General features: G+C 46.3%; 1 protein-coding gene across 1 annotated transcript in view; it reads right to left on the bottom strand.

Annotated features, from left to right (window-relative positions):
• Positions 1-18,498, bottom strand: part of LOC142245858 (prolyl endopeptidase FAP-like) — a 164,861-nt gene that overhangs the window by 73,720 nt on the left and 72,643 nt on the right. Inside the window, exons 8-12 of the mRNA XM_075318841.1 lie at positions 14,221-14,341; positions 12,761-12,915; positions 11,093-11,193; positions 10,044-10,179; positions 8,370-8,414 (exon numbers count right to left, since the gene is read on the bottom strand). Of these exons, the coding sequence (XP_075174956.1) occupies positions 8,370-8,414; positions 10,044-10,179; positions 11,093-11,193; positions 12,761-12,915; positions 14,221-14,341 (558 nt within the window). The remainder of the gene's footprint in view (positions 1-8,369; positions 8,415-10,043; positions 10,180-11,092; positions 11,194-12,760; positions 12,916-14,220; positions 14,342-18,498) is intronic.

Here is an 18,498-nt window from a genome sequence, read left to right on the forward strand (position 1 = left end):
TTCTCATTGCTTCCGTTGGAAAAGTTTAATCTGGATCGGGTTAAACCGGATGAGAGCAAAAAGGACGAGGAAGAACGGCGGCGTTATCGCCTTATTCCTCGCACTTTTCAGAACTGGTTGCAGGCATTTGTGATACTGGCCAGTGTGGTGGGGGAAAAGGCTCCGGATAACTGTTCGGCGCTTTTTTGTTATCTGGACTCTATCTGTGAGGCGTATAGGACCTATGGGGGGACTGCTTGGCTAAGATATGACGAGCAGTTTCGCCAGAGGAAGGCGGTCAGACCCAGTTTACGGTGGGACCACAAAGAAATTAGTCTATGGATGCGGCTGATGGCTGCGCCGAAGTCGGCATCGCAGTCCTTTCCAGGGGGCACCGGCGGGGGATCATTTGGCACCTCGCCGGGGCCCAAAAAGGGCGTTTGCTGGCAGTTCAATGAAAAGGAATGCCGGTTTGGTTCCTCCTGCCGATTCAAGCACGAGTGTTCGGGCTGTGGTGGCGCCCACAGTCACCTTAAGTGCTTCCAGAAGGGAAAAGGGAAGGCCGCTGAGTCTTCGTCAAAAAGGGAGGACCCCGGTGAGGGTAGATCGGATGGCGCCGTTTCTAAGTAGATACCCGGATCGGGGGTCGGCGGAATTGTTGAGTGAAGGTTTTAGTTTTGGTTTCAAGATACCGTCAGTGGTTAAGACGGGAGAGATTCGTTTGAAAAATTTACAGTCGACTCGCCTACATGGTGACATTGTTGCGGATAAGTTACAGAAGGAGGTGGAACTAGGACGGATGGCGGGGCCTTTTGATGCCCCTCCATTGCCGGACTTGGTTGTGTCCCCGTTGGGGTTGGTCCCGAAAAAGGAACCTAACAAGTTTCGGCTTATCCACCATTTGTCCTATCCTACTGGCCGGTCGGTGAACGACGGTATTGATCCCGAGCTGGTTTCAGTATCGTATGTCCGTTTTGATAAGGCTGTGGAATGGTTAAGGAAATTGGGTCGTGGTTCGCTTTTGGCGAAAACGGATATAGAAGCGGCCTTCCGCCTGTTGCCGGTGCACCCGGACAGTTTTCACCTGTTGGGGTGTTGGTGGGAGGACAAGTTTTATGTAGATTGTTGTTTGCCTATGGGCTGTTCAATTTCATGTTCCTATTTTGAGAAGTTTAGTTGTTTTTTGGAATGGGTAATTAAGGAGGAGGCGGGTCTAGATTCAGTGTTGCATTATTTGGACGACTTTTTGTGCATGGGACCTGCTGGATCCTCGCAGTGTTCCCTTTTGCTTCGGACAGTGGAGCAGGTTGCTCGCCGCTTCGGCGTCCCGTTGGCGCCGGAGAAGACGGAGGGTCCGGTTACTGTTTTGAAATTCCTGGGTATCGAGCTGGATACGGTTGCCATGGAGTGCCGCTTGCCGGAGGACAAGCTGGCGGATTTGAGGCGTTGCGTTCAAGGGGCCATTGAGGCCAAGAAGATTCGTTTACGGGACTTGCAGTCCCTGTTGGGGAAGTTGAATTTTGCGTGTAGGATTTTGCCGATGGGGAGAGTTTTTTCCCGTCGCTTGGCTCAAGCCACTACTGGTGTGTTGCACCCTTTGCATTTTGTGCGTTTGAAGGTGGAGCACAAGGCGGACCTGAGAGTGTGGTCCCGTTTTTTGCAGCTGTATAATGGACGGTCATTGTGGCTTCGCGAGGTGGTGTCCAATGAGGAGTTGGTCCTTTATACGGACGCGGCGGGATCCAGTGGTTTTGGCGCATATTTTGGGGGGAGATGGTGTGTCGGCAGGTGGCCTGATTCGTGGCGGGTTTGCGGTCTGACTAGGAATTTGGCCCTGTTGAAACTTTTTCCTATTGTCGTGGCTATAGAGGTTTGGGGACAGGATTTGAAAGACAGGAAGGTGCGTTTCATGTGTGACAACCTGGGGGTCGTTCAGTGTGTTAACAAGTTGACAGCTGATTCCCCCCCGGTGGTGGATCTCTTGCGTCATTTGGTGCTGAAATGTCTGGAGTTGAACTTGTGGGTCTGCGCTGTACATGTGCCGGGGGTGCTGAATTCTGTGGCTGATGCTTTATCTCGCTTCCAGTGGGACCGCTTTCGAATGCTGGCGCCGGACGCGGAGCAGCAGGAGACCGTGTGGCCCGTCTGGTTGTGGGACCTGGTTTGCAGCCGGCCTGGGAATTGATCAGACATTCGGTGGCACCCAGTACGTGGCGCAGCTATAATTCAGCGTGGGACCGTTGGCTCGAGTTGGTTGATGAGGTGGGAGGTCATGTATCTGAAGGTGACAGAGTTTATTTAGTTTTGTTCATGATGGGCAGGGCTAAGGAAGAAGGCCTTTCGTGGTCGGCCGTGGCGGGCAGGTTGGCGGGCATTGCTTTCTTTTTCAAGTTACTGGGCTGGAAGGATGTTACGAAGGATTTCTGGGTGCGCCAGGCGCTGAAGGGTTACCGGAGGGCGGGGGCGCGCCGAGACCTTCGGCGCCCGGTATCTTTTGAGCTGCTGGGCAAGCTGTTGTCGGTTTTGCCTCGGGTGTGCTGTTCGGGGTATGAATGCCAGTTGTTCGGGACCGCTTTTGTTTTGGCCTTCTTTGGGGCGTTTAGAATTAGCGAACTGGTGAGCAGAAACACGAGGAGTCACGGAGGTTTGTTGTTGGAGGACGTGGAATGCGGTGTGGATGTGGTACGGTGCTGCTTGAGACGGTCAAAGACGGACCAGCTGGGTAGAGGGCGGATGGTGGAACTATGGGGGGTACCTGGTTTAGCGGAGTGCCCTGTCAGATGGCTGTCGGCGTTTTTAGAAGTGAGGGGAGCTCGCCCGGGGTCCCTTTTGTCCCACCAGGACGGGTCAGCCTTGTCTAGTTACCAATTTGTCTGCATCTTTCGGAGGTGCCTGCAGTGTTGCGGTCTCAACGAGGCTGAGTTCGCGTCGCATTCCTTTCGGATTGGGGCTGCGACTCAGGCGGCTCGTTGGGGCCTGGGCGCGCAGGCTCTCCGTAAGATTGGACGATGGGACTCGGCCAGGTTTAGATCTTACGTCCGGCCGAACTTGTTGTGAGATATTGGTGGTGGGGGGGGGGGGGGTCGGGGATGGTATTTGTTTGATATTCATTACCCATCTTTTCTTCCTCGTGCCTCCCCCCCCCCCCCCACCCTCTCCTCTGTTGTGTTGTCACCTTTTGTTTTGTAGGTTTACCATTGTTGGTGTGGGTGCTCGGCCACTCATACGTGTATTGGGGGGCGTTTCGTGCGGGAATACGACCGGACGGCCGCCAGTTGGGGGTCCCCAGGGAAAAGGCGACTGTGCGATGGATTGGAGTCAGGGGCATGCTGTGGAGTGAGGTGTTGCCTACCTGGCGCCACCATTCGCAGTTGGACAGAGCACCGGACGTGGTAGTACTACACGCAGGTGGGAATGACTTGGGTCTCCGGGCTTCCAGGGACCTGATACAAGACATCAAATGTGACTGCCTGCGGCTCCTGTCTTCCCACCCGGGTCTAGTAATTGTCTGGTCTGATATGGTGGCGCGGCTGGCATGGCGGCACGCCAGGTCGGTGGAGGCAGTAAACAGGGCGCGAAGTAAAGTGAATCGGGAGATTGGGCGGTTCATTTCCCGGGTCGGGGGTGTCTCTGTTCGGCACCCGGAGTTGGAAGCGGCGTCCGCCGACTTGTTGCGCCGGGACGGGGTCCATTTAAATTCGGTGGGAAATGATATCTGGGCCTTAGGGCTGATGGAGGGGGTTGAGAAGGCTTTGTTTGTGTGGGAGGACTCGCGCGCACAAGGGGTCATGCGCACTCGCGGTGGCGGAAAGGAGGGGGGTGTCTGAAGGTGGGGGTTTGCACAGAGGAGAGGACGGAACCCAGTGCCGGAGCGGGTTACCTCTAGCGGTGCAATTGTTTGGTAAACGGGTCCTTGCTGGGTTGAGTCTCAGCGGGACATAGTGTGGGCAACATCTGGCTTGGGCTCTCGAGTCGGTGTGTTGCGGCTGAGGGTCAGGAGATGGGCTGATGTTGCAAAGAACATTTTGGTTAACCTTCAGGTACCCCCCCTTCCTTTTCGGGGGTTCTTCAATGAAGATTTGTATTGTTACATTGCTTATGTTTCTGTTACGAATAAATGGGGCTGCTGTGGCCTTTATATCCAACGTCACGCAGTGTTTGTGTTTATTTTAGATAAGAACCCTAGGGGGTAGGGGGTTGTTGGGGAAGGTCAAAGGCCTTCAGTCAGACATTCCGGAGTCATGAGATAACTGAGAGTGCAACAGTGAGCTTGATCTCACACGAGGGTTTATACCTCTTTTTTTATGTCATTATCTGACCTCCTATCAGCTGATTCATGACCATGGACCACAAGAAAGGTGAATGTGTAGCAAAACAAAAAATATGGAAAAGCAAAACGGTGGAAAATTGAAACGGTGCAAAATTTTTAATGGAACCTAATTGTAAAACATTATTTTTAACCTAAAATACATGCAAGCAAGTAAAAATAATATTATGTCAGATGAATGTGAATAGTTTAAGGTATAATATCATCTTGTACATTTACAGAATATCCACAGAATATGAGACTCGCATATATCTTGTAAATGGGGCCCTGTCGGAGAGGTAGTATGAATTCCCATGCAAAGGGATAGAGAGCGTTGCACATGTATGATCAGGGTAGATCCAGGTCCCGTCAAAGAGACTCCATCTGTGACACATTTAAAGGATATATCTGACCCTTTTTTATTTTTTAAATGTGCCTAAGTGCTAACAGGCAGTAGTTCCAACCTATCTGACTGTTGTGCCCAGCGTCATTCTTCGCCGACAGAGTGGTCACAGACCATTCCTGACGGCTATTCAGCTACTCCCGCTGACGTTGCGTCAACAGAGAAGCAGCTTCTCATCCGCTATGCCCTGTAGACAGGGCAGGGTAGCCGACGTCACTCTGATTGACAGCTGCCTCCCCCAGTTAGGCAGCAGGGAGCTGGCGGTCAATCAGCGTGACATCTACTGTCCCACCCCATCTACAGAGCAGAGCGGAAAATAAGCCACCACTCTATTGACAAAGCCATTGTTTCGCCGGCAGGAGTGGTCTGTGATTGCTTTGTGCTGGCAAGGAACAGTGGCGGGCACAACAGGCAGATAGGGAAAAACTACCTGCCTGCTAGTGTTTTGGCACTTTTTTTTTCTTAAAGTCCCGGATATCCCCATTAAGGCATATCTTGTGGCGCACTCCTCTAACAAAAAGGTTGCTTCATGCGGTATTTTCTATTCCACTTTTATGATGCACCATATAGTGATAATAAAACAGTCCTACAGTGCAGAAATACCACCACCCTCTCAATTAATCAGGAAGTGATGTTATGGCCTGTGCCACTAGCATTCCGAATTTTCTGGCAAATATTATGGGACCAGAAATGCAAATTCTACGTCACGGTCATCAGGGCCAATGCACCCCTATAATGCACTGGTAAATGATAAGTAATAGAGGAGGTTTATACATCTTTGTTGGCTTTTTTGGAAAACCATTTTCTCTGAAAGTTTTTGTTGTCAATTACTTCACTAAATTACTGTGCTCTCACCAACACTGCCATAGGATTCTCAGCAGGACTGAAGAAGCTTGTCCAGCCACCAACCAATCACAGGGCTTGGCCGGTCAGATAGTTTGGAGGTATGCTCAGAGCGTAGGACTCTATATATAAAATATCAATTCTCTAAATTGCATTGCCAGCTAATAGTTTAGGCTAACACAATCCCTGGCTTGTGACTGGAGTGTTTCATTGGATTGCTATCAGACTGGTTAACTGGCCCTACTGATTGCTATATCATTGATAACTATCCTCCTACTAGACATTCTGGTCTTGCGGTGCCTCTCCTAGTTTGTGTTAGGCTAGTTTCACACTTGCGTTGAACGGCAATCATTGCATTGCGTTGTGTGACGGATGTAACAGATGCGTTGCATATTGTGGCACAACAGATGCAACGGATTGTACAAAACAACAGAATCTGCTTTTTTTTTTCTTTACAGTTTCACCGGCGGCAGGCTATTGTGAATGATCAGCAGATCACCTGGCTGCTCTCAAAAGCCGGCTGCTGCGCGCTCAACTGATCGCTCTGAAAAACCGGCTGCCGGGCACTCAGCTGATCGCTCTGAAAAGCCGGCTGCCGGGCGCTCAGCTGATCGCTCTGAAAAGCAGGCTGCCGGGCGCTCAGCTGATCGCTCTGAAAAGCTGGCTGCCAGGCGATCAGCTGAGCACTCTCAAAAGCCGGCTGCGGGCGCTCAGCTGATCGCTCTGAAAAGCCGGCTGCGGGTGCTCAGCTGATCGCTCTGAAAAGCCGGCTGCGGGTGCTCAGCTGATCGCTCTGAAAAGCCGGCTGCGGGTGCTCAGCTGATCGCTCTGAAAGCCGGCTGCGGGTGCTCAGCTGATCGCTCTGAAAAGCCGGCTGCGGGTGCTCAGCTGATCGCTCTGAAAAGCCGGCTGCGGGTGCTCAGCTGATCGCTCTGAAAAGCCGGCTGCGGGTGCTCAGCTGATCGCTCTGAAAGCCGGCTGCGGGTGCTCAGCTGATCGCTCTGAAAAGCTGGCTGCGGGCGCTCAGCTGATCGCTCTGAAAAGCTGGCTGCCAGGCGCTCAGCTGATCGTTCGGCCACCGAGAGACAAAATAAAGTTTCTGTGATTAAAAAAAAAAAAAGATGAGCATGTCCAGTGAAAAATAAAGGATTCCGCAGCAGCGTCGGTGAGCGGAAGCAGCGCAGGTACTTCTGTCACAATCCATCATCCATACAAGTCTATGGGAAACCGCTGTTTTCCAAAAGGGCGGATTGCGACAGAAGGTAATTAACGCAAGTGTGAAACTAGCCTAACTTGTTTTTTCCTCACTACGAATCTGCCTCCTCTCTTGTTGTGACACAAATCTGCCTGACCCCTGTTTGGCTTATGGGTGCAGCAGATGTGAGAGTGCTGATATTGCCGATACTCCAGCATCAGTGTCTCCACCTGTCCACCAGGGGGGTGTCTCCGGAGTTGCAGTACATGCTCCTATACATCAGAGGGATGTGGGCTCAGTTTTGGAGGAGGATTCTGTGAGGAGCAAGAGACAGGACACGGATTCAGTCACCGCTCACTATACACTATGCAGCACTGACTAAAAGCTGGCTCTGCATTAGACCCAGCTGTCAGTTCATTTCCTCTCAGCAGCGGGGCTCTCAGTACAGACGTCGGGCTGGTTTAAAACGCTATTAACCTGCAGATTAATCCTACATCTGTAATAACAGCATTTTTTCAAATGACAGTTTCCCTTTAAGAGTATCATAAGAGTTCCTTCGGCCTCCCTTTCTTTCAATCAATTCTTTTCTTTCAATTCTATACCGATGTTTTGTTTAAAAAAAAAAAAAATACATTAAAGCACCACTCCAGTGGTTTCTTTTAATTTCACCATTAGAGTGGTGCTTTAAATGTAAGTCTCCTGCCCCTTGTCTTATACTCACCTGCTGCTGTCTTCACCTGATATAGCCACCGCTCCAGTCGGTATCTACTGATTTGTGACCTGCCGCTCTAGTGTTTCATGGACTGTGGCCGGAGGTCACAACTCAATAAAAGTCTAGGAGAGCCTCATTCTGGCTACGTTCTGGCTTTCATAGACTTGTATTGAGAGCTTGTGATACAACTTCTGATTCCCAGCCAGTCAGAAGTTAGGGGCACAAGCAGTGTCAGACTGGCTACCGGAGAAACCTCCAGTAATACCAGTCCTGGCTGCAGTTACCTGCATTGAACTCCGGAGTGCAGCCGGAGTGCAGCCTACACTGAACTAGGGGTTTGCAGGACTGAACCACCAGCGCCGACTGATTCCCCGGCGATTGCAGTTCAGTTCATGTCACAGCTGCGGACAGGCCAGGCTGAACTCCGGAGCTCAGGTGACATGCTTTGTAGTTCAATGCAGGTAACCGCAGCCAGGACTGGTATTACTGGAGGATTCTCCGGTAGCCAGTCCGACACTGGGCACAAGATGGCTCCACAGGACTGGAGCGATGTCGGTAAAAGATGAAGCTGCTGGAAGAGGGGGCACGAGCAGGGGGCTTCGATTTAAAGTGCCATGGAGAAAAACAAAAACAAAAAAATGCTGGAGTGCTGCTTTTAGGATCAAAAAGTAGTATATTTGCATGTATTAGTTTTTTGTGCTTTGCTAAAGATCAAAGTTACGTACCAAAGTAAAAAATGTTCATAGTTAAAATCTACTTTAATGTTTTTGTAATCAAGGAGATTGTCTTTTCACTTCAGGCTGGTTGGTCATACTAAACAGTAGAAAAAGCTAGATTTCTTAATAAATTTGGAATCAATATTGGCACTTGTATACAACACTGCTATTCTATAAAACAAATAAAATAAAATAAAAATACTAAAGATACATACCACACCAATCCATCCTGTCTTACTTGCTTCAACATGTTGATGATCCTTAGGAGAGATCAAGAAAAATATTAACACTGCAGTAAAAATATACATATCGTATCGGTAGATATTTTATTGTATTGTGCAAGCGGTGGTAAATAGATATAGAGATATATGAGAGTGATAGATACAAAGGTACAAAAAAATACAAAAAAAGACTGACCACACTTCCAATAGTGTGAATAAGGTGCGTATATGATCATGATAAATTGACATAAAAGAAAGGAACAGCTGCATTCTGAAATGCCACAACTTTAAACTACTGAAAAAATCTAATACATTTTTTAAGATGTTTTGCATATAAAAATGGCCATTTCCATACCTGCCCAGTAGCCACGTCATGGCAACCTCATGGTCCTACTCTATCCTACTGCCTCTATTTGGGTTTTAAAAAACTTACATGTATGGGAGACGAGTGACCTACTAATAGAGGATAAAAACACCTGTGGCTAATGGGTAAGGTGGGGGTTGGGGTGCACAGCTAGTCAAATGGACATCACTCCATATTAAATACATATTAAACTGTCCGTTTGACTAGCTATACACCCCAACCCCCACCTTACCTATTAGCCAGAGGTGTGTGTTTATCATCTAATAGTAGATCACTCATTGCCCATACATGTAGGTTTTTAAAACCTAGGTCAGAGGCAGTAGAATAGAGTAGGACCCAGTATAATGAGGTTGCCATGACGTGGCTACTGGGCAGGTACGGAAATGGCCATTTTTATATGTGAAACACCCCCAAAAATGTTATTAGATCTTTTCCAGTAGATAGATACATAGAAGATGGATGGATAGATGGATACAGTAATAGATATGTGGATGGATGGATAATAGATAGATAGATAGATAATGGCTAGATAGATACTGTAGATAGATAGATAATGGATAGATAGATAGATAATGGATAGATGATAGATAGATAATGGATAGATAGATAGATAGATAGATAGATAGATAGATAGATAGATAATGGATAGATGATAGATAGATAGATAGATAGATAGATAGATAGATAGATAGATGGATGGATAGATAGATAGATAGATAATGGATAGATAGATAGATAATGGATAGATGATAGATAGATAGATATCCTACCAATAAAGCCTATTTGATTTGTTTTGATTTGATTTGATAGATAGATAGAGGGATGGATAGATAGATAATGGATAGATAGATAGATAGATAGATACTGTAGATAGATAATGGATAGATAGATAGATAGATAATGGATAGATAGATCATGGATAGATAGATAGATAATGGATAGATAGATAGATAGATAGATAATGGCTAGATAATGGATAGATGATAGATAGATAGATAGAGGGATGGATAGATGGATGGATGGATGGATAGATAGATAGATAGATAGATAGAAAAAATCTGCCAAAAAAAGATAAAGCAAGACCAATCAAATAAGCTTCAGGTTCAAGTCACAAAGCCCAGAGCCTCGCTTAGTGTATATATAAAAAAGAATTGTGACTCTCCTCTGTCAAAAAGGTGAAACAATAGTATTTATCACAAGCACACTTATAGAGAGACAGATGAGATAAGATGTGCAATAAATAGAAAGACATGAGATATATAGTGAGATAGATAGATGGATAAATAGACAAATGTATCAGCTACCTTTGGACAAATCCATGTATATGAATTTTGCTCATAGTCACATATTGATATAATTGATATGTTCTGTATTCTTGTCACCCACTGCACACTGACTCTGTCATCCAGTATCCACGTCACCCAGCTGAAGCAATATTCACTGTGGATGAAGAATAAATATGATAATATATAGATATTGTCAACCTGTGATATATATTTATAGATAAATAGATAAATAGAGGGACAGATAGATAGATGGATAGATAGATAATAGATAGATAGAGGGATAGATAGATAGATAGATAGATAGAGGGATAGATAGATAGATAGATAGATAGATAGATAGATAGAGGGATAGATAGATAGATAGAGGGATAGATAGATAATAGATAGATAGATAGATAGATAGATAGATAGATAGAGGGATAGATAGATAGATAGATAGATAGATAGAGGGATAGATAGATAGATAGAGGGATAGATAGATAATAGATAGATAGAGGGATAGATAGATAGATAATAGATAGATAGATAGATAGATAGATAGAGGGATAGATAGATAGATAGATAGAGGGATAGATAGATAATAGATAGATAGAGGGATAGATAGATAGATAATAGATAGATAGAGGGATAGATAGACAGATAGATAGATATAAAGATAGATAGATAGATGATAGATAGATAGATAGATAGATAGATAGAGGGATAGATAGATAGATAGATAGATAGATAGATAGAGGGATAGAGGGATAGATAGAGGGATAGATAGATAGATAGATAGATAGATAGAGGGATAGAGGGATAGATAGAGGGATAGATAGATAGATAGATAGATAGATAGATAGATAGATAGAGGGATAGAGGGATAGATAGAGGGATAGATAGATAGATAGATAGATATAAAGATAGATAGATAGATAGATAGATAGATGATAGATAGATAGATATAAAGATAGATAGATAGATAGATAGATAGAGGGATAGATAGATAGATAGATAGAGGGATAGATAGATAGATAGATAGATAGATAGATAGATAGATAGATAGAGAGATAGATTATTCTAATTACCTTGAGGAAATTAGTGCAGGTACGGGCATTTGAATTTTGGAATATGATGGATCATCAATTTTTACAGTAAAAACTTTGACTGTTGGATTCTTCGCTCCTGCCTTTTATTGATAGAAATATAGATATTTATATCAGTTTCATGCATAAATGTGCTCTATTTATTGCTGGGCATGTATTTGTATTATGTATTTTATATTGATACCAGTAGCTCAGCTTTTCACATGCACATACTTTCCCCACCTGTTTCAATACACACAGAAAAACTACAGTTTGATCCCCCTCCATGTCTCTCCTTCTTACTTTATTAGGGTGCCCATATAAACAAGAAAAAAAAATCTAAGAAATAGTTATTTTTGTTTTCAGGATTTGAAACGCTCCTATGGGTGTCTGGTAATGGCATACAGTATAGCCCCCTTTCCATTGAGGACACATGGATGCCCAATTCAGCTGAAAGCGCATGTGTAGAACCCAGGGGGGCAAGGGGTTAACCTTTATTCGTCGCCGGGCCAGTGATGTCAGTTCCGGGGATGTCACGGGGTGGGCCTTGAGCCCGGTTTCGTACCCCGAGGTGTCCACAATAAAGGGGGAAGATGAGATGGAGGTTAGGAATGTCGTGACGCCACCTGTGGCACGCGGCCAGGAAATTAGCCACCGCTGCTGTCGCTGTCTTCCGGGGCGGATGGAATGGCAGCCAAAATGGTATCGCTCCCCACAGGTGGAGCGAGCAACGGGGAGGATGATGAAGGGAGTAGTGGTGGCGGTGGCCGTTGGCGCAGAGGCGCGGAGCGCCGGTAATAAGAGTCCGAGTCGGCTGCTGCGGTTCCAGGTGTCTTTACTCACAGTTCGTTAAGAAGCCCAGGAGAAGCACTGGTCACCGCTGTGATGGACCCCGTCAACCTCAGATACGTTGGAAGAAGCCATCAGTGTTTGGAAAGTGTCCGTTGTAAGAATTGCCCCTCCAGTGGTAAGGAACCCAGGCTGAGCGTTCCGCTCCAAGCCTAGGCCCCAGGAAAGAAGAAAAAGAAGATGGTGGTGGTGTCGTGTCGCCAGAACTGATGTCCCAGGTAGACTGACTAAGGATTGTGTAAAGTTGCTCCTACTTGTACCCCAAAGTGGAACCTGCCCCCCCCCAGGTGGTTGTGCTAGTGACAGGGAAATTCCCATGCTTCATGATGGCCAACCCCCTGCTTACCCTAGTTCAGCTCCCCAGTGAGAAGGCTCCTAAGCTGCATGTAAAGTGTGATTGTGGAACACCAGTGATTAACCCCCTCATTACCCGAGGTGAATACCGCACCTTAAATAAGGTGCAATACTCTGTGGCGACTGGAGCTGCAGGGGCGACACACATGTGTATCTGAGGACGAAGCTTTACATCAGACAAAAGATATTGGCTGTACATGGGTAACTTTATCGTCAGTAGACTTAGTTGGAAAATTTTTGAGGTTTCTGAATATTTAGAGAGAAAAATTGCCTCATCAGCATTATCAGATGGGATTTTAATCAATAATTTTATTTCTATTAAGTCGCTATGTACCTGTACAAAATATATATATATTTTTCGACTGTACTAGCATTTCTAAAGTAATGCACTGAATAAATTGATTAAAAACTAAAATTCACTGTATTCTACTATTGTGGAAATTTGTATGTATGCATAGTTTTTTTTACCTTTGGATATGGTATTTTAACAGTTTTTGGATACTGGTCTTCACCATAAAGAGAATATTCGATTAAAGGGACATCTTTATCATTAAACTGGGCAAAGGCAATAAATTTGCTATTTGGAGACCACCAGATAGCGTGCTTTGACCCCAACATTTCCTCTAAAACAAAGAAAAAAATTTAAACAGGATAAAGAGGTGTTACCATAACATTTATCGCATATCAACAAAATGATAAGGGTATGATTGCTGGGGTCCGACCACTAGGAGGACCCCCACTGATTTTGAGAATAACCGAGCCAAATTATGATTGGAGAAGTATGTACTGTATGTGCAACCACCTGTCATGATTCACTTATGGCTCTGCTCTATGCAGAGTCATTGTGTCCTAGGTGTTTTCTTGTTGACTTTTTTCTCCGGGTTAAGGGTCAGTGGGAGGGGACTACTCGGTCGTGCCTCATTCCGGGTGAATGCTTTGCCTTATCTTGGAGCTGTTTCACCCGGAATGCCGCCAGTAACAGTTCCTGCTCTGCAATGTATGCTTCTGGTTTTCGCAAGTTGTTCTGATCTTGTCCCATTAAATTTTGTCCCATTCTCTAACCTCCATCCCTCCTGTATTGTCTGTACTCACTGTTTCCCTGTCCATACCTGCTTTGTAACCCCAGCCCCACTCTCTCCTCTGTACCTTTGTGTCTTCTCGGTTTCCGACCTCGGCTTGTTCTCTGACCATGGCTCTGCTCCCCTTCTGTACCTGACACTACTTCCTGGCCACCGGCTAGCATGTGACCTCATCTTCTCTTGCTCCTTTGTACTGATGTTACCTCCCAGCTTCTCACACTCAGCTTGATTGACTTCTCTGTAGACCGTCTCCGCCTTGGTACTAATGACCAGTAGGGGGAAAGTGCCTCCTTACACCTAGGTACGCTACACCATCCCAATGTACCTGCGCCCCCTGGTGGTGAGCGTTACACCACCACTTTCCAACAAAAATCTAGTATATGACTGATGGACACCAGGAAGAAATTGGAAAAACAAGTTGATGGAGAATTGGTCTCCAGGCACTGTGGCCTCCAAGGATCATAATGGTCTTACAATTAATTAGATCCCTATTCTGGACAATATTGAAAGAAGACCCCTGCCAGTCATTTCTCACATTACTAAATGCCCTTGTATAACTTAGGCTAAAGTTATCCAAACTTGCCAGTTTGACAATCTACTATGTCCTCCTAACTTTCCCCAGAAAGATGATGCCAGGAGAAAGAAGGATTGGGCTGTTAGATTTCCAAAGACCAAACCTTTTGTTTTACGGGAGAAAAGCCCCAACAGAGAGTGAGGCAGAGACCTTCTCATGGAGAACAGAGGACTGCTCGGCCAAGTTCTTCTGTATGTGGGGAGTCGGGAGACAACAGTTCAAAATTCAAAATTAGGTTTCCATCAAAGAGAACATAGCTATCGTAAGTGACCTACCTTCATAGACCCAATCTGGAATTCCATTAAATATTTCATCCTCTTTACCATCGTTGGTTAATTGAATAGATGATTGTCCAGGTTCATGTCTTAAATAAATATTATTATCTACAACATACACCTAAAAAGAAGGAAAGAAATATTTTTTTTTTTTTTTAAATGACATTAAATGAAAATATATATTGTATAACACAATAAAAAAAATGTAGATGCTGTATTGTAATATTTTGACTATGCTTTTGTCACATAGAGTTTAGCTCAAAACTCATCGAGTGTCATGGCGTCATCATCAGACGCTGTCCACACTATGGATTCTAACACTCCACAATATGGTTTCTCTGATTTTCCTGAGTTGCACAGGCAGGCTCAGGCGTCAACCAGCTGTGTGCTCATTAATAGTAAGGCTAGAAAGTGTTCATCTCTGGTAGACTTAACCTATCACATTTATTTCCTTTTGAAGATGGTGGAATCTGTCTTCTCACACCGACTATAGATTATTGCTTTCTTGGTCTGCGAACTGTTGTGTCCCAGTCCTGCTGGTGATTATATTGTGTGGTGCTTGGAGTTGTTTTGGAATTCTCTCGTCATCTTGTTGTTTTCTCCCTTCTCTTATTTTCCTCCTTACCTCTTATTGTCTTATACTTTTGTGTGACCATGCTGTGAGATAGTGTTTTGGTTTCCCCTCCTTGTCTGTCTCTGTTGGTTTTATCACACTCCTGTCCCGGCCCTCCCATGGGGTTGGGGTGGAGTGGGTATAAGATCAGAGCTGGTGGGGAGCAGGGTCAGGAAGGTGGCTCAGACATCCTCACCATCAGAGGTAACTCTAATGCCTGCTTTACACGAGACGACCGATTGTGCAATTTCACGATCGATCGTACCCGCCCCCGTCATTTGTGGGTCATGGGCTAGTTGCTGCCTGTGTCGCACAAAGTCGTGAAACCCCCGTCACACGTACTTACCTGCTGAGCGACCTTGCTGTGGGCGGCGAACATCCTCTTCCTAAAGGGGGAGGGACGTTCGGCGTCACAGCGACGTCAAACAGCCACCGGCCAATAGAAGCAGAGGGGCGGAGATGATCGGGACGTAAACATCCCGCCCACCTCCTTCCGCATAGCCGCCGGGAGCCGCGGGACACAGGTAAGCTGTGTTCATCGTTCCCGGGGTGTCACACGGAGCAATGTGTGCTACCCCGGGTACGATGAACAACCGGCGCCATTTTAATGAAACAATTTTTTAAAACTGAGCGACGAGTACACGACTCACGATTTGTGAGCGATACTGTGTCGCTCGGAGGTGTCACATGAGATGACGTCGTGAACGATGCCGGATGTGCGTCACGAAAACCGTGACCCCGACGATGCATCGCACGATAGCTCGTCTCGTGTAAAGCCCGCATTAGATAAGGAATAGCTAGAGTCCTCCTAGTCTGAGGGCCAGGCTACAGTAGGAGCCCCAGTCTCCCCTGTTCTTGATCATCGTGACAGCTTTACGCACATTTATACCTGTTACATTATCAGTTCATGAAAATGACACAATTGAATGAAATAGGTCATTTTAAGGGGTACTTTTCACGTTGCGACATCGCCACTGCGATATCTTGGGTCAAATCGAAAGTGACGTACATCCGGCGCCGGTAACGACATCGCAACGTGTAAAGCCTAGGAGAGAAGATGAACGAGCGTGAAACAGTTAAAAATCGGTGATCTGCGTCACGTCGTTCATTTTCATAATGTCGGTGCGTCCGCAGGTATGATGTTATTTGTCGTTCCTGCAGCTCCACACATCACTGTGTGTGAAGCTGCATGAGTGACAAACATCTCCTTACCTGCGCCCGCAATTCCACCGGCAATGCGGAAGGGAGAAGGTGGGCGGGATGTTTACATCCCGCTCATCTCCGCCCCTCCGCTTCTATTGGCCGGCCGAATAGTGACATCGTGGTGACTTCGCTGTGACGCCGAACGCACCGCCTCCTTGAAGGAGGGATTCTTCGGCAGTCACAGCAACGTCGCCGACTGGGTAAGTGCGTGTGAAGCTGCCATAGCGATAATGTTCGCTACGGCAGCTATCACAAGATATCGCATGTGCGACGGGGGCGGGTACTATCACGCTTGGCATCGCTATCATCGGCTAGCGATGTCGCAATGTGCAAAGTACCCCTAAGTGTGGTGTTTGAACAATCTGCTTATAGACACTTGTTATAGGGTAAAGAGATGAGAATTTTGTACTATACTATGTGTTGTCTAGCTTCCTATCCTCCTATTTGTCTTCTTTTAAAAAGTTAATCCTTTTTTTGGGTGCTGTGTTAAAAGTGATATTATGTCCATTGTTCATCAATTTCATGATCCTTTTAACTGCCACCTATGCTCATCACATCCAAGATGTTCTCCTCTTTACTACCATTAAGTTACAGCATGATTATAGTCCTTTTCACAGCACATAACCTCCTTAAGCCAGCTTTACACGTTGCAATTTGTTGTGCAATCACGTTTGCGATGTGACACGCCCAGGTCGCATATGGGATCTTATGAGATTGCACGTAGGTCGTTCATTTGCTGTCACACGTGCGTTAGTAGTCTATGTTAAATTGATCAATTTTGTGTGCGATCCTTTAGATCATGTGTTCTGTGACGTATGCATTGGGCACCCTTTTTTTTTTTATTTATTGACTTGCCAAGCGTGTGTAATGTGTAGGGATGCGTTTTTACTATGTCATCTGCCATTCAGCTCTGCTACATGGCCGCTAACAGCAGACACAGACAGCCATGTAGCAGAGCTGAATGGCCGATGACAGCAGACACAGAAAGAGCCGCACGATCAGAATGAACTCGGGTTAACTTCACCCGACTTCATTGTCATGCTGCGGCTCTGTCTGTGCCGCATCCTGATTAGCGGTCACCAGTGAAGGACTCACCGGTGACCGCTAAACTCCCGAGTAACTGAATTGAGCAGCCCTCTCTCATATACTCACCGATCCCCGATCACCGGTGCGGCGCTGCACGGCGTTCACACTGCTCCGGCAGCTTTTACTATTTTGAAAAAGCCGGCCGCTCATTAAACAATCTCGTATTCCCTGCTTTCCCCGCCCACCGGCGCCTATGATTGGTTGCAGTGAGACACGCCCCCACGCTGAGTGACAGGTGTCTCACTGCACCCAATCACAGCAGCCGGTGGGCGTGTCTATACTGTGCAGTGAAATAAATAATAAATAAATACTTTAAAAAAACGGCGTGCAGTCCCCCCCCAATTTTAAAACCAGCCAGATAAAGCCATACGGCTGAAGGCTGGTATTCTCAGGATCTCAGTTGCGCTCTGAAGCGGACCTTTTTTAAGCTGCGGTGCAGAGCGCACACCTGCGCACATAGCCTCAGACATCAAAATCGTATGAGGGATGTCACACGTTTCAATTGACTAGGTTCGTGCAACAAAACGTTCAATTCTAGACAAAGATACGATGTGTTTGCGATCAACGGTTTTGCGTTCAATCCTGATCGCACGTAGGTGTCACACGCAGATACCTCACAAATGATGCCGGATGTGCATCACTTACAACTTGACCCCAACGACGGATTGTGAGATATATTGAAGCGTGTAAAGCGGGCTTTAGAGCTCTACGCAATTTGTCTGCTACGTGAGCTAGCTATATTTACTTTGTTATCACCTTGTTAGACTTTTTATAGACGATTGTGCTGTCTTTTTGATGTCTATAGCTGGGTGTGGCAGCGGTGGTGGAGCGGGTTTCACAGAAGGCAGGGGCGGTGGTGGAGTAGGGTGATGCTGCGGGTGGGTGTCCCAGATGCTCGCTGCGGGCGCTGTGAGGCAAACAACATCCAGAAACGGTCGGCGGTGCGGACTTTAAAGAAAATGAGACAGGAGTCAGCGCATGCACAGATTAAGCTCAATGACAAGCCGAGATATCATTTGCGCATGCGCCACCTCTGGGCGCCATTTTCCTTAAGTCCTCTGCTGGGAGAGCAATAGGTTAGAGGCAGCGTGTGCGCAGATGAGATCTTGAGCCAAGAGCTCCATCTGTGCACAAGCTGACTCCAGACACCATTATTTGAAGCACGCATTGCCAACATTTTCAAGATGGCCCCTGCCTCACCGCCCCCACCGAGCACCAGCAACTTCTCAAAATAAGTTTAATTTTAGACATACAGTCGGGAGAGTGCAATATATCCAGTTAGCACTTATATGAAATTTCAGAATTTTACCTTGTCAATTCCAGCTGGATTCTATAACAATCACTTTCCCAATACCTCACAGATGGCTTATATAAGT

The sequence above is a fragment of the Anomaloglossus baeobatrachus genome, chromosome 7, assembly GCF_048569485.1.
Source record: "Anomaloglossus baeobatrachus isolate aAnoBae1 chromosome 7, aAnoBae1.hap1, whole genome shotgun sequence".
NCBI lineage: Eukaryota > Metazoa > Chordata > Amphibia > Anura > Aromobatidae > Anomaloglossus > Anomaloglossus baeobatrachus.